Source organism: Coregonus clupeaformis, chromosome 35 (genome assembly GCF_020615455.1).
Source record: "Coregonus clupeaformis isolate EN_2021a chromosome 35, ASM2061545v1, whole genome shotgun sequence".
NCBI classification, from domain to species: Eukaryota; Metazoa; Chordata; class Actinopteri; order Salmoniformes; family Salmonidae; genus Coregonus; species Coregonus clupeaformis.
The window spans coordinates 17,809,202-17,823,285 of record NC_059226.1 but is presented as its reverse complement, the minus strand read 5'-3'; the positions used below and the strand labels follow the sequence as shown (position 1 = coordinate 17,823,285).

The 14,084-nt window shown below is 47.9% G+C and overlaps 1 protein-coding gene across 1 annotated transcript in view; it reads right to left on the bottom strand.

Annotated features, from left to right (window-relative positions):
* LOC121569610 (synaptic vesicle membrane protein VAT-1 homolog) overlaps positions 1 to 13,184 on the bottom strand; it is a 45,643-nt gene extending 32,459 nt beyond the window's left edge. Inside the window, exons 1-2 of the mRNA XM_041880705.2 lie at positions 12,448 to 13,184; positions 2,086 to 2,293 (exon numbers count right to left, since the gene is read on the bottom strand). Of these exons, the coding sequence (XP_041736639.2) occupies positions 2,086 to 2,293; positions 12,448 to 12,867 (628 nt within the window). The 5' untranslated portion in view covers positions 12,868 to 13,184. The remainder of the gene's footprint in view (positions 1 to 2,085; positions 2,294 to 12,447) is intronic.
* Between the last annotated feature and the right edge of the window lie 900 nt (positions 13,185 to 14,084).

The following is a 14,084-nucleotide window of genomic DNA, read 5'->3' as shown; positions in this document are numbered from 1 at the left end:
ACAATATGTGTGGGCATAGACAGACGTTGCAATCGGAGGATGCATTTTATCCATAGGCCTGTTCTACAATGACATTCAATAGGCTACATCTGTCGGTACAAACTTTGATTGAGGAAATGATGACGTCATTTAAATATATTTTTTGCGCTCCCTTACCTAAAAACAATTGCATTACACCTCTACCCAAACAGCACATGATACCTCTCTGATTCCCAGTGCAACCACAAGGTGTTGACATACATACACAGATGCACACCGCAGGCATGCATGTACTGTACACACAGGAATAATAAAAAATAAGTGTCTTCGATTTTGACCAGCTGGCCTTGTCCTTGACACACAACCGATACACTCACGCTCTTACGCTCAAAAACACTCAAAACCTCAACACACCCATACCCAGGTGCTTACACCCCCTCACTCCCCCATTCCCTATTCCTCCACCCCCACACAGTGCACTCTGACCCCCAAAGCCAGGTGCTCCTCCAACCCCAACTCTCACCACTTCTCTGCTCTACTCGGTACTGACATACACAGGGTTGGATATTAAGTAGTATCTACAATACTGTACTGGAGTATCTACAATACTCTTACATAGTATCTACAATACTATTCCTTCTCATAATTCACATAGTTACAATACACAATCATAGACACAAGCTATGGAACAATACAGATTGCCAATTACATTTACATTTTAGTCATTTAGCAGACGCTCTTATCCAGAGCGACTTACAGTTAGTGAATACATATTTTTTTATACTGGCCCCCCGTGGGAATCGAACCCACAACCCTGGCGTTGCAAACGCCATGCTCTATCAACTGAGCTACATCCCTGCCGGCCATTCCCTCCCCTACCCTGGACGACGCTGGGCCAATTGTGCGCCGCCCATGAGTCTCCCGGTCGCGGCCGGCGGCGACAGAGCCTGGATTCGAACCAGGATCTCTAGTGGCACAGTTAGCACTGCGATGCAGTGCCTTAGACCACTGCGCCACTCAGGAGCCAATCAGACTGATGCATTTCCTTTTTGACCTGGACTGGACAATGGCTTTAGCCCTATACACCATTCAAGACTTATCACTGTGTTTTCCCAATGAATGTATTCATATTCACAATGTATGCATGAATGTTCCTTTGAATGGCAGAGACCCCCCTGCTGGCCTGCGGGTGTATACTAAGAAATGAGTGTGTCATTGGATTAAAATTACAATAGTACATACTCTAATTCTATGGGTCATTCATGGGTTCTGTCCCTATCCCAGTGATGGTGATTGGCACTTACATTACATTACATTTACGTCATTTAGCAGACGCTCTTATCCAGAGTCACTTACAAATGTAGATCCTTTAAACACCCCCAAACAGGGAAACAGATCCCAATCAAAGGTGTTATTACGTGCTCCACTAAGGCAGTTATTTATCTTATAACTTGTACTTGTGGTAAACATTATGTGGGTAAAACAAAGCGCGAATTAAAAGTACGAATCTCTGAGCATCGTAGCACCATTAGGTGCAAAAACTCGACATACCCAGTCGCTGCCCACTTTTTGGAAGCGAACCACTCGATTTCGTCCCTATGTTATATCGGCATCGAACACGTCACCCTCCCTAGGAGAGGGGGTGACCTCGACAACTTATTGTTAAAACGAGAGGCTGCCTGGATCTTTAATTTAAAGACCCTTGCTCCCTTCGGTCTCAACGTAGACTTTGATTTGAAGCCATTCTTGTGATTATTGTGATTTTGCTATTCATTGTAAATGTTTGTGGGCCTATGTAGCCAAGTTGTATCTATGATCGTATGCTATCCATGTTTTTTCTATGTTCTGTTTAACTGTGAATTAACCAATGCTATTAGGCCACACCCGGCCATGATTACAGACACCTGCGTGTGTCTTTTGACACTATATAAACTTGTGACCTGCAGTGTTTGTCATTATACCCTGATGAAGACAGCTTGTCTGTCGAAACGTTGGTTATTAGGATATTAAATTATTGCATCTGAGCTCCTAGAGTGTGCGGCTTTCCTTTTCTTTTTCAGGTGATTGGTTCCTACCTACACAGTGTCTATGGTAATTGGTTCCTACCTGCAGCAGAGTGAATGAGGATGCTCTGGTTGGGCCTCAGGTTGCCAAAGTCAAACAGCATCATGTAGGCGGTGATGTAGTTGACGGGGAGGGCGGCTGCCTCCTCAAAGGTCATGCCCTCTGGGATGAGGAACGTGTGGGTAGCGGGCACCACGGCCACCTCCTGCCACAGCCCACAGCGGTTCAGTACCAGCACCTTGTCACCCACCTGCATGGACAGGAAGTGATGACATCACAGAAGGGGGGTAAGTCATGGTTTACTATAAGGTTACAAAATCCCAGTACATTTCTGACAATTCCCAGGTTTTCCAGGAATCCTGGTTGGAAGATTCACGGAATCAGGAGGGAATAAGCAGGAAATCCTGGATCCTCCAAACAGGATTTTGGGAAAACCTGGGAATGTGGGTAAAGTTACTGGAATTTTGCAACCCTAACTACTGTATATCTACTGTAATGTCATTTAGTTCACAAGTTACAAGTGGATATGTTTATGGAAAGCAAGGGATCAGTTGTTTTGTGGTTTGGTGTTGGGCAGAATTTTACAATGCAAAGTTTCACAATGCAAATGACAGTGGCGGTCAGGTCTGTTATTTTCCCATTTGTTGTTCATCTTATAGGTTAAAACATTCACTCTGACCACACACTGTGACAACAGTCAACAACATAACATGATGTGGCATTAGCCTCCACTGCTACTCCTCTCTCTCTGATAATAATCACCTCTCTCTTTATCACCCCAACTCCCCTCCCCTCCTCTCCCCTGCTTGTCGTTTTGGGCGCCTTGTCCCCATTCGGACTTATCAGAGCAGCAGGAACCTCCGACCCTCTCCTGTCTGTCCAGGAGGAAGAGCCCCCCCCCCGCAGAGGGACTGGCCAATCAGGGAGGAACACACCAGGGACACAGGAAACAGAGCCCACTACTGCATTCAAACCCTCTTCCTGTTTTCTTCCTCCTCCCTCCTCCACCCCACCTCTACATCCATCTGACTCCTTCCTTCCCTCGCTCCACTCCTCTCCCTTTCCCTCAACCTGTCACTCTTCCTCACTGTCTCTCCCTCTCACTCCTTCAGTATCTCTTCTGATTGTCTCTCTCTCTCGCCATCTCCCTCTGTCTCACTCTATCTGTATTGTACAGTATCTCCTCTACCCCCTCTCTTTTCATCTCCGTCCCTTCTCCCATCTCCCTTTCTCTATCTCCCTCCCTCCCTCTCTCCTCCTCCCTCCATTGGCCCTGTGCGAGGAGTTGCCCGTTTCCCCTCTTCCTCATCAGTGAGACAGGACAATGGGTCCCATCTTCTCCCCTGGCCGCTCTCCACTCATCAGCGGCCCTGCCAAAATTCTTCTCCATGGCTGAGCACAAGAAAAGCTCTCTCCTCCTGGGAACAAACCCACTCCTCCCGCCCCAGCCTCCCCACCATCCTCCCGCCCGCCCGGGCCTCTCTAATGGTCTGGAGGGAGCGATGTGCCTCGCTGTCTGTCTATCCACTCCAATTAGAGAGATCTCCCTCTTCCCTCTCATTCACTCTCCTTCTCTTTATATCGCCGTCTCAAGCTGATGCGTTTTGAGTCCTTCCTCTTTCTCTCTTTCACTCCTTTTTCTATCAGTCTTCATCTTCACTGACTCTTTATTTCCCTCTGCAAATCCTTCTCTCCATCTCACTGTGTCTGTAGTGAAACTCATTGCCCTCAGTCTGTTAATTGGAGCTCCAGTGTGGCAGGTAGGATCAATAGGTGGAGGCGTTAGAGCCGAACAGGAAACACACTGATGACTCAACCATCACATTCAACTACATCGGCAAGTATTGTGTGCCCATGTAAGGCATGTGAGTGGCCGTCACACACACACATGCACACACACACACACACACACACACACACACACACTCACACACACCAGAAGAACGCACACACATGCACACACGCAAACAGAAGAACAACACACACACAGAACATACTCCCACACAAACACACTAAAACACACTCTAGGCCAAAGTCCTCCTTGTGACTTGTCTATCACAACACCTGTTACTGTGTGACCCCCTTCCTACTTCTCTCATGTCCTTTCCCCCCTTGACTCTCCAGTCTCCAATGAAGTCACCACACAGTGTATGAGGGGGAGATTCTCAAAGAGCCTTGTGGTCAGCTGCTGTACAGCAATGGCCTTCATCAACTAGTGATTCAGGTTTGGGGTATGTGGGCTACAAGTCAGAGGTTATGTGGTTTGACGATCTCAGCAAATTTTGCCCCCAATTGGTTAGATCATGGATTCTAGTCTCAACCGGAGGAATAGCTGTGAACTCAATATGGCACCTTAATGTTCTCATGGGGCCTAGATTAGATTAAAGGACAAAGGACAATGTATTCATCCTACTGTTGTGTCAGCAGTGTTGTCCTCTAACATTGTTAAGCGTAAATTATAGGCGTCCCATTGTGACATAGCTACACGGTTCTGAGACCACCACCACGGGTGACACTCAGCCCGAACGCGCACTTGCCTACAATTCCCAACGAAGGCATCTCCAGCACGCTTCCTCTATTCATTTGAATGTGTTGACACAATTCCCAACGAAGGCATCTCCAGCACGCTTCCTCTATTCATTTGAATGTGTTGACAGTTGGAGAAATTGCTTGAGCTGTGCTGAGAATTCAAAAGTATGAAAGCCAACGGTCCAATATTCTAGAACTGTCACGGATTCAGCCGAGGCTGCCCCTCCTCCTTGCTCGGGCAGGCTTCGGCGTTCGTCGTCACCGGAGTACTAGCTGCTACCGATCCATGTATCTATGTTCGACTTGTTTTGTCTTTATTGGTCACACCTGTTTTCCATTATGTAGTTATGTCTTCCCTATTTAACCCTCTGTCTCACACTGTGTGTTGTGTGTGTTTGTTCATGTTTCGGTTGTCGTTAGTGTGCAGGTTTGTTCCCTCCCTGCGTGGAGGTTGTTGTTCATTCTTTTACCTTCGAGTAAAGTACGCCTTTTTGATTAGCTCTGTGTCCTGCGCCTGACTTCGCCTACCGCATTACACTGACGCCTTGACAGAAACACGCACCATCTACATGGAGTCAGCAGGTACCGCTATGCCAGCCGGATCGATGGAGGAACGCGTCCAACAACAAGCGGCCATGATCCAGGCTCTCGGCACCGCTATGGAACGAGTTGTGAACACTATGGAGCGATGGGAGAGAGGAGGTATCCCTATACCTCCTCCGATTACACCACCACCTACACCGATGTCCATCGCTTCACTCTCTGGGTCCAGTGGGATTCGGCTCTCGCTCCCGAGGGCTTATGACGGTACAGCTGCCGGGTGTCAGGGTTTTCTGCTCCAGGTAGAGCTCTACCTGGCAACTATCCACCCGGCTCCCTCGGGATACGAGAGCGTGTCCAACCTCATCTCTTGTCTGTCCGGTAAAGCGCTGGAGTGGGCCAACGCCGAGTGGGGGGGAATAGACGCCGCAACTGTAAGCTATGCAGAGTTTACCCGCCGCTTTAGGGCAGTATTCGATCATCCACCAGAGGGGAGAGTGGCGGGTGAGCGTCTATTCCACCTCAGACAGGGGAAGAGGAGCGCGCAGGAATTTGCACTGGACTTTCGGACTCTGGCTGCCAGCGCAGGATGGAATGAGAGGGCCCTCATCGACCACTACCGTTGCAGCTTGAGGGAGGACGTTCGTCGGGAATTGGCCTGCAGGGACACCAACCTAAACCTGGACCAACTGGTGGATATGTCGATTCGACTGGATAACCTGTTGGCTACCCACGGACGTCCGGATCAGGGGCCGTCCATTCCATCCCCCAGCACCCCTATGGAGCTTGGAGGTGGTGCTATGAGGAAGAACGGTAGAGGGGCCGTCCCCTGCACCAACTGTGGCCGCAGAGGACACACTGCTGGTCGGTGCTGGGGAGGGCCTTCAAGGAGTCGAGGCAGTAGGCAGCGCACTGATGAACCGTTTCAGGTGAGTAGGCCCCCAACTCACCCAGAGCTCCCTGTTGCACATATGTGTATTAATGTTGTATTTCCCGAGTTTTCTTCTCATTCCCAGCATAAGGCGCTAGTAGATTCAGGCGCAGCTGGGAACTTTATTGATCGTCAGTTTACCTGTACGTTAGGGATTCCTATTGTGCCAGTCGATGTGCCCTTCCCTATCCATGCCCTAGATAGTCACCCTTTAGGGTCAGGTCTGATTAGGGAGGTCACAGCGCCACTCTGGATGAAGACGCAGGAGGGGCATGAGGAAATAATTAGTCTATATCTGATTGATTCTCCTGCGTTTCCCGTGGTGTTGGGGCTTCCCTGGTTAACTTCTCATGACCCCACTATTTCATGGCAACAGAGGGCTCTCAAGGGATGGTCAAGTCAGTGCTTGGGGAGGTGTGTAGGTGTTTCCGTAGGGGCAACTACGGTGGAAAGTCCAAACCAGGTTCCCACCATGCACATTCCGCCTGAATATGCCGATTTGGCTCTCGCCTTCTGTAAAAAGAAGGTGACTCAATTACCACCCCATCGACAGGGGGATTGTGCGATAAACCTCCAGGTAGGCGCTGCACTTCCCCGGAGTCACGTGTATCCTCTGTCATAGGAAGAGATGGCGGCTATGGAAACATATGTCACCGAATCTCTGAGACAGGGATACATTCGGCCGTCCACTTCCCCTGTGTCATCGAGTTTCTTTTTTGTGAAGAAGAAGGATGGTCGCTTACGCCCGTGCATTGACTACCGTGGTCTAAATCAGATCACTGTAAAATACAGCTATCCATTACCTCTGATTGCGAGTATGACGGAGTCATTGCACGGGGCGCGCTTCTTCACTAAATTGGATCTCAGGAGCGCGTACAACCTGGTGCGTATCCGGGAGGGAGATGAGTGGAAGACGGCATTTAGTATCACCTCGGGGCACTATGAGTACCTCGTCATGCCATACGGTTTGATGATTGCTCCTTCAGTCTTCCAATCTTTTGTTGATGAAATTTTCAGGGACCTGCATGGACAGGGTGTAGTGGTGTATATTGATGACATTCTCATATACTCCGCTACACGGGCCGAGCATGTGTCCCTGGTGCGTCAGGTGCTTGGTAGACTGTTGGAGCATGACCTGTATGTGAAGGCGGGGAGAAATGTCTGTTCTTCCAAGAGTCCATCTCCTTCCTAGGACACCGCCTGTCCGCGTCAGGTGTGGAGATGGATTGACCGCATTTCGGCCGTGCGTAATTGGCAGACTCCAACCGCTGTGAAGGAGGTGCAGCGATTCTTGGGTTTTGCCAATTACTACCGGAGGTTTATCCGGGGCTTTGGGCAGGTAGCGGCTCCCATTACCTCCTTGCTAAAGGGAGGACCGGTGCGTCTGCAGTGGTCAGCTGAGGCGGACAGGGCTTTTGAGCATCTGAAGGACCTGTTTACTTCGGCTCCAGTGCTGGCTCATCCGGATCCTTCCTTGGCATTCCAGGTTGAGGTGGAGCTGTACTCTCAGCGCTCGGGTATGCCACCAAAACTCCGCCCCTGTGCTGTCTTTTCTAAGAAGCTCAGTCTGGCGGAGCGCAATTATGATGTGGGGGACCGGGAGCTGTTAGTTGTGGTTCAAGCTCTGAAAGTGTGGAGGCATTGGCTTGAGGGGGCTAAACACCCTTTTCTCATTTTGACTAACCATCGTAACCTGGAGTACATCCGGGCGGCGAGGAGGTTGAACCCTCGTCAGGCAAGGTGGGCCATGTTCTTCACTCGTTTTGTGTTTACTCTCACAGACCAGGTTCCCAGAACGCTAAGGCAGATGCCCTGTCCCGACTGTATGACACAGAGGAGAGGTCCATTGAGCCCACTCCCATACTCCCGGCGTCGTGTCTGGTGGCACCGATGGTGTGGGAGGTTGACGCGGACATCGAGCGGGCGTTACGTACCAAGCCCACTCCCCCCCAGTGTCCAGTGGGTCGGATGTACATGCCGCTCGAGGTTCGTGATCGATTGATCTATTGGGCTCACACGTCACCCTCCTCTGGTCATCCTGCCATCGGTTGAACAGTGCACTGTCGTAGTGGGAAGTACTGGTGGCCCACTTTAGCCAAGGACGTGAGAGTTTATGTTTCCTCCTGCTTGGTGTGCGCCCAGTGTAAGGCACCTAGACACCTGTCCAGAGGGAAATTACAACCCCTACCCGTTCCACAACGGCCGTGGTCCCACCTATCAGTGGATTTTGTGAGGGGGGAAGGTCCGTCAAAGGGAACACCGCGATCCTGGTCGTTGTGGATCGGTTTTCGAAGGCCTGCCATCTCATTCCTATGCCAGGTCTCCCTACAGCCCTACAAACTGCTGAGGCCCTGTTTACACATGTCTTCCGGCACTACGGGGTACCTGAGGATATTGTGTCGGATCGGGGTCCCAAGTTCACCTCGGGTCTGGAGGGCGTTCATGGAACGTCTGGGGGTCTCGATTAGCCTTACCTCAGGTTTTCACCCCGAGAGTGTTGTTCATTCTTTTACCTACGAGTAAAGTACGCCTTTTTGTTTAGCTCTGTGTCCTGCGCCTGACTTCGCCTACTGCATTATACTGACGCCTTGACAAGAACACTACTGTGCATACGCGTACATGTTTTGGACAATTATAAACCCTTTAGTCTGCTAACGTGTAAACTGTGTGAGACTGAGACGGTCATACATGGAGCATTATATGTGTCAGGATCACGGCCCCGCCCTGTTCAAGGATGGAACCTAATAATCTGTGCTTTCAACCTGCTCTTTCTACCATTGAAGCTGTTACCATGACTACGGTACTACAATAGCGAATCCTGTTACTGATAGGCTACAACTGTTCACAGTAACATAATAGTTGTTATAACACTGATGAAAGCACACACTCAAAAAACCTCAACAGAACCGAGAGGAACCAAGAACGACAACTCAGAAACATGATGTCTGTTTGTCTCCAAGTTTCCAGGCGTCTGATTTTCTCCTCTCTTCGTTGTTTATGGCCGAATATCAAGACAGACTGTGCAAAACGCATGCTACGAGTGTGCTTCCCATCTGTAGCGAAAAGGAGGACAAGAGGGACGGATCGGAGCGAGGTAGGAGGGACGGAGGAAATACCAGACTGACAATGTGGGCCAGAGGGAGATAATTGAGAACATATGGGTCAGATCCTACCAGAGCTCAGCTAAAGCCTATACTCTCAAAAAAGGAAAGGATTTAGTGAAGAAAGTTCTGATGTTGATTGTCAGTCATGGGTACTTGAGTGTAATTTGGGATATTTCCCTATTTTTGTCACTTACTCACTCTTCCCCTTTCCCTGCACTGTTCGTGCGGTTATTCGGGGTGATGTCACTGTAGTATTAACCCACATCCAGTCACTGTGTCACTGCAGACTCAGTGACAGTGTGTGTGTATGTGTGCATGTGTCTGTGAGAGAGTGTGAGAGAGAGAGAGAGAGAGAGAGAGAGAGCAGAAGCTTCCCAAAAACAGTGACTACAACTAAGGTCAGCACATTCCGTGTGAGCTCCCTCCTGCCAAAACACAGAGATCTCTATCCATTAGGAAGATTGGCTCTTAATTTAGGGAGTTGGAGTTGGGGGAAGGTAGGGGTAGTATTGGGACTGCAGTGTGTGTGTGTGTGTGTGTGACCTTCTAATCCAATCTGCATGACTAACAAAGTGCAGTGAGGCCAGAGAAGTATCTAATAGGACATGGGTCATATCATATATTATGCTGTCTAGTACCATTGTGCTGTCAAAGACCAACACAGAACTAATAACTCTGGTATATAGATGCTTCTATATGCTCATCTCATCCCTACGGATCTTCAGGTCCAGTGGATGTCAGGGACATGACCACTCCCTGCTGAGACAGAGGTGCACTGCTCTTATTAGTGTGCGTCCAAAATGACACCCTATTCTCTATATAGTGCACTACTTTTGCCCAGAGGCCTATGGGCACTGGTCCAAAGTAGTGCACTACATAGGGAATACGGTGCCATTGGGACACAGCCTTAGACTGATCTGGCACCTTCTCTTTTGTGCTTTAATGGCTCTTGCTGACATGGTCCAAATGTAACATCAGCACAACTGCAGAGTATTCTTATTTTAATTAGTCTACACCTGGGTCAATTTGTTTTCATGTCAATGAGTTTTGTAATGTAAGGTTAATCAATTGTTTAAGAGCAATAAAGGTTTATAACAGGGTTATAACATCAGAACATATGATTGGTGTTGTAAAAATGGCAATGAATATACATCAAGTCTTTGTGCTTAGCGAACATTGTGGTTTTCTCATAGTTTTATCTGTGATGGTTTTCGGTCTCAGGTTCAAATAATATAACAAAAATATCTCTAGGCTACTATATGTCTAAATTGCAATATTATTAAAAATGTAACACATTTAAAGGGATGTTAGGCACAATATGTTGCTATTAGCTCCATTGAAAGGATGTGGTTGGTGTTGCCATGCCGTCAGTAATGTAACTGGCAGTCAAACATGACTCATCACACTATTCAAACAAGGAGAGGTAGCCTGGAATGATCAATGCATAGGTGATGTTATTATTATACAAGTAATGCTGATTATATGACAACGGATTTATGTGAAGATATAAGATAGATAAGCAGATAAGCAAAATAATACAGTTATTTCAAAATATTCATAGTATGGAAATACACTGAGTGTACAAAAAATAAAAGAACACCTGCTCTTTCCATGACATAGACTGACCAGGTGAATCCAGGTGAAAGCTATGATCCCTTATTGATGTCACATGTTAAATCCACTTCAATCAGTGTAGATGAAAGGGAGGAGACAGGTTAAAGAATGATTTGTAAGCCTTGAGACAATTGAGACATGGATTGTGTATGTATGTGTGCCATTCGGAGGGTGAATAGGCAAGACAAATGATTTAAGTGCCTATGAATGGGGTATGGTAGTATGTACCAGGCGCCAAGAACTGCAATGCTGCTGGGTTTTTCACGCTCAACAGTTTCCTGTGTGTATCAAAAATGGTCCACCACCCCAAGCACATCCAGCCACCTTGACATAACTGTGGAAAGCATTGGAGTCAACCAGCATCCCTGTGGAACGCTTTCAACACCTTGTGGAGTCCATGCCCCAACGAATTGATGCTGTTCTGAGAAAAAGGGGTGCAGCTCAATATTAGGAAGGTGTTCCTAATGTTTGGTATACTCAGTATACCCTAAAAGAGATGCTGATTAATGGGCGGTGTATGCAAAATATAACAATATTAATTTCAAATAGATAAAAAAAATCACAAGATTGAATGGTTGGTGATTTGTGACTTTCCCAAAGACATGTCTGTTGACAAAGAGCGCGAGTAATCATTTACATTTTCGTCTTCTCATGGTCTTGCGCCTCGCCCTTTCCCTTTCACTTAGTGCGTGCGCCACTGTCGCTCTCCGTAACAAAGGCAACGGTGTCACTACGGCGTGGCGTCATCCTCCTCCTCCACCTCCTCCCCTTAAACCCCCCTCCCTCCCTCCCTCCCATTACCTCACGGCGCTCTAACTTGCTAAGTGCTGAATGTTTTTTAAAAGGTTGAATTATCTCGATGTTTCTATCCCATTGACGTAGAGATAACATTGCAATCTCTCCAAATCCACAGTACAGAGTGCAACCCCTTTCAGCAGGTTAGCTGTCTAGCCGCTGGCGCGACTCCCAATTTGGAGCTGTCAATCTCCCGCGCGCAAACCAACGCATTTTGATTATAAGTGGACGAGGGGCGCTGGCTTCATTGAACTCACTGCCAATTAGACAATTGGATCCTTACCTGGAAGCATTAAAAAAAACAAATGCACTGCTCGGCTTGTAACTTTCCACTCAGAAGACTGAGTGAGTACTCTGCTGCTATGCTCTCCATTTACGCACCAGTGACAAGGCTGGCAAAACCCCTCCAACGCAGTCAGCAGGGGAATTAGGCTACATTATTCTTGTGGGCTGTCATTGTTCCAACTCTCTGGTCATTTTGTGACTGTGGACAAATAGCCTGCCTTATTTTGAAATCAGATAACAGTCAAATTCAAATGTATTGGTCTAGGCTTTTAGTGTTGAATGTGGTGATGATGATGGTGATGCTGGTAATAGATTACTAACATGAACACATGAGACGGGATTGTCAGCTCAAATCAATAGCAAAGACTGACACGCCCTAAATCAAACAGCAGCCTGATATAAACCCAAATACCTCAAGAAATTAGTTAACCAAATGTGCTTTCTTTGGGAAAAACTAGGCGACAACATATTCTTGGTCATGGAAATTGTCAAATGGTTTACTAGGCAATCATAAGAGTAGGCTAAATAATTTCTAAAACAGGCTTCAGAAGCAGGTGAAGTGAGAGAGCTGGAGAGGAGAGAGCGGAGAGGATGCGGCGCGCTTACTTTTCTATCGGTCACCTCTTCTCCCACAGCCTCGATCTCCCCGGAGCACTCCATCCCCGGCGTGACAGGCGGGGACGGCAGCCGGTCGTACAGACCCTGCCGGGCCAGCAGGTCGGCAAAGTTCAGCCCACATGCCTTGACCCGCACCATGACTTCTCCGGCCTTGAGTGCCGGCTTCCCCTTCTTCACCTGCAGTTTCACCTTATCATAGCCCCCGTAGCCGGAAAGTACCAGGGAGCGGTAGGTGAACTGCTCTTCCTCGGGGACCTTCTCGGTCGCCGCCGGTGTGGCTGCCGCCTCGGTGGCACTGGCTGGTGGTGACTCCGGCTTGGACTCAGCTTTCGGCTCCTCGCTGGGTTTATTCTCTTGCTTTGTTTCCTCAGCGTTTTGCTGCTGAGCAGGTGCATCATCGCCAGACATTGTGAAGAGTATTAGTAGACAGTGACAAGACTTGAAATTAAACGTTCACTTATTTTTTATCAGTCTTGTCTTTAGGCGCTTTGCTGTAATGACGCGTTGATGAGTCGGTTCTGAGTTAGTCAGGATCAAAGAGAGAAGTAAACACCTGATTCTCAGAGCTTCTTCAGCAGCCTTGCATTAGGACACAGACCCGAGTCAATGAGAGCTTCAGCTGAGAAAAGAGCAGGCTGCCTCGCAACAGCTACAGTGGCCAGAGGTTGTCAATTCCGCGCTCTAACAGTGTGTGTGAGTGGGATGAGAAGGAGGCGAGCTACAAAACCCGGAGAGAGGAATTACTGAGGAGGAGGAACGACAAGTGGATTTTATAGACAAAACTGACTGGGTCCGCCTATACATTTCGGCATAGCCAGGGGCGGACTGGGACACAAATTCAGCACTGGCATTTCACACCAGCCCACATCCCCGTGACTTATACACACAGGCAGTAATGCTAATGACAAATAACATACAGTGGGGAAAAAAAGTATTTAGTCAGCCACCAATTGTGCAAGTTCTCCCACTTAAAAAGATGAGAGAGGCCTGTAATTTTCATCATAGGTACACGTCAACTATGACAGACAAAATCAGGAAAAAAATCCAGAAAATCACATTGTAGGATTTTTATGAATTTATTTGCAAATTATGGTGGAAAATAAGTATTTGGTCAATAACAAAAGTTTCTCAATACTTTGTTATATACCTTTGTTGGCAATGACACAGGTCAAACGTTTTCTGTAAGTCTTCACAAGGTTTTCACACACTGTTGCTGGTATTTTGGCCAATTCCTCCATGCAGATCTCCTCTAGAGCAGTGATGTTTTGGGGGCTGTTGCTGGGCAACACGGACTTTCAACTCCCTCCAAAGATTTTCTATGGGGTTGAGATCTGGAGACTGGCTAGGCCACTCCAGACCTTGAAATGCTTACGAAGCCACTCCTTCGTTGCCGGGCGGTGTGTTTGGGATCATTGTCATGCTGAAAGACCCAGCCACGTTTCATCTTCAATGCCCTTGCTGATGGAAGGAGGTTTTCACTCAAAATCACATGATACATGGCCCCATTCATTCTTTCCTTAACACGGATCAGTCGTCCTGGTCCCTTTGCAGAAAAACAGCCCCAAAGCATTATGTTTCCACCCCATTCTTCACAGTAGGTATGGTGTTCTTTGATGCAACTCAGC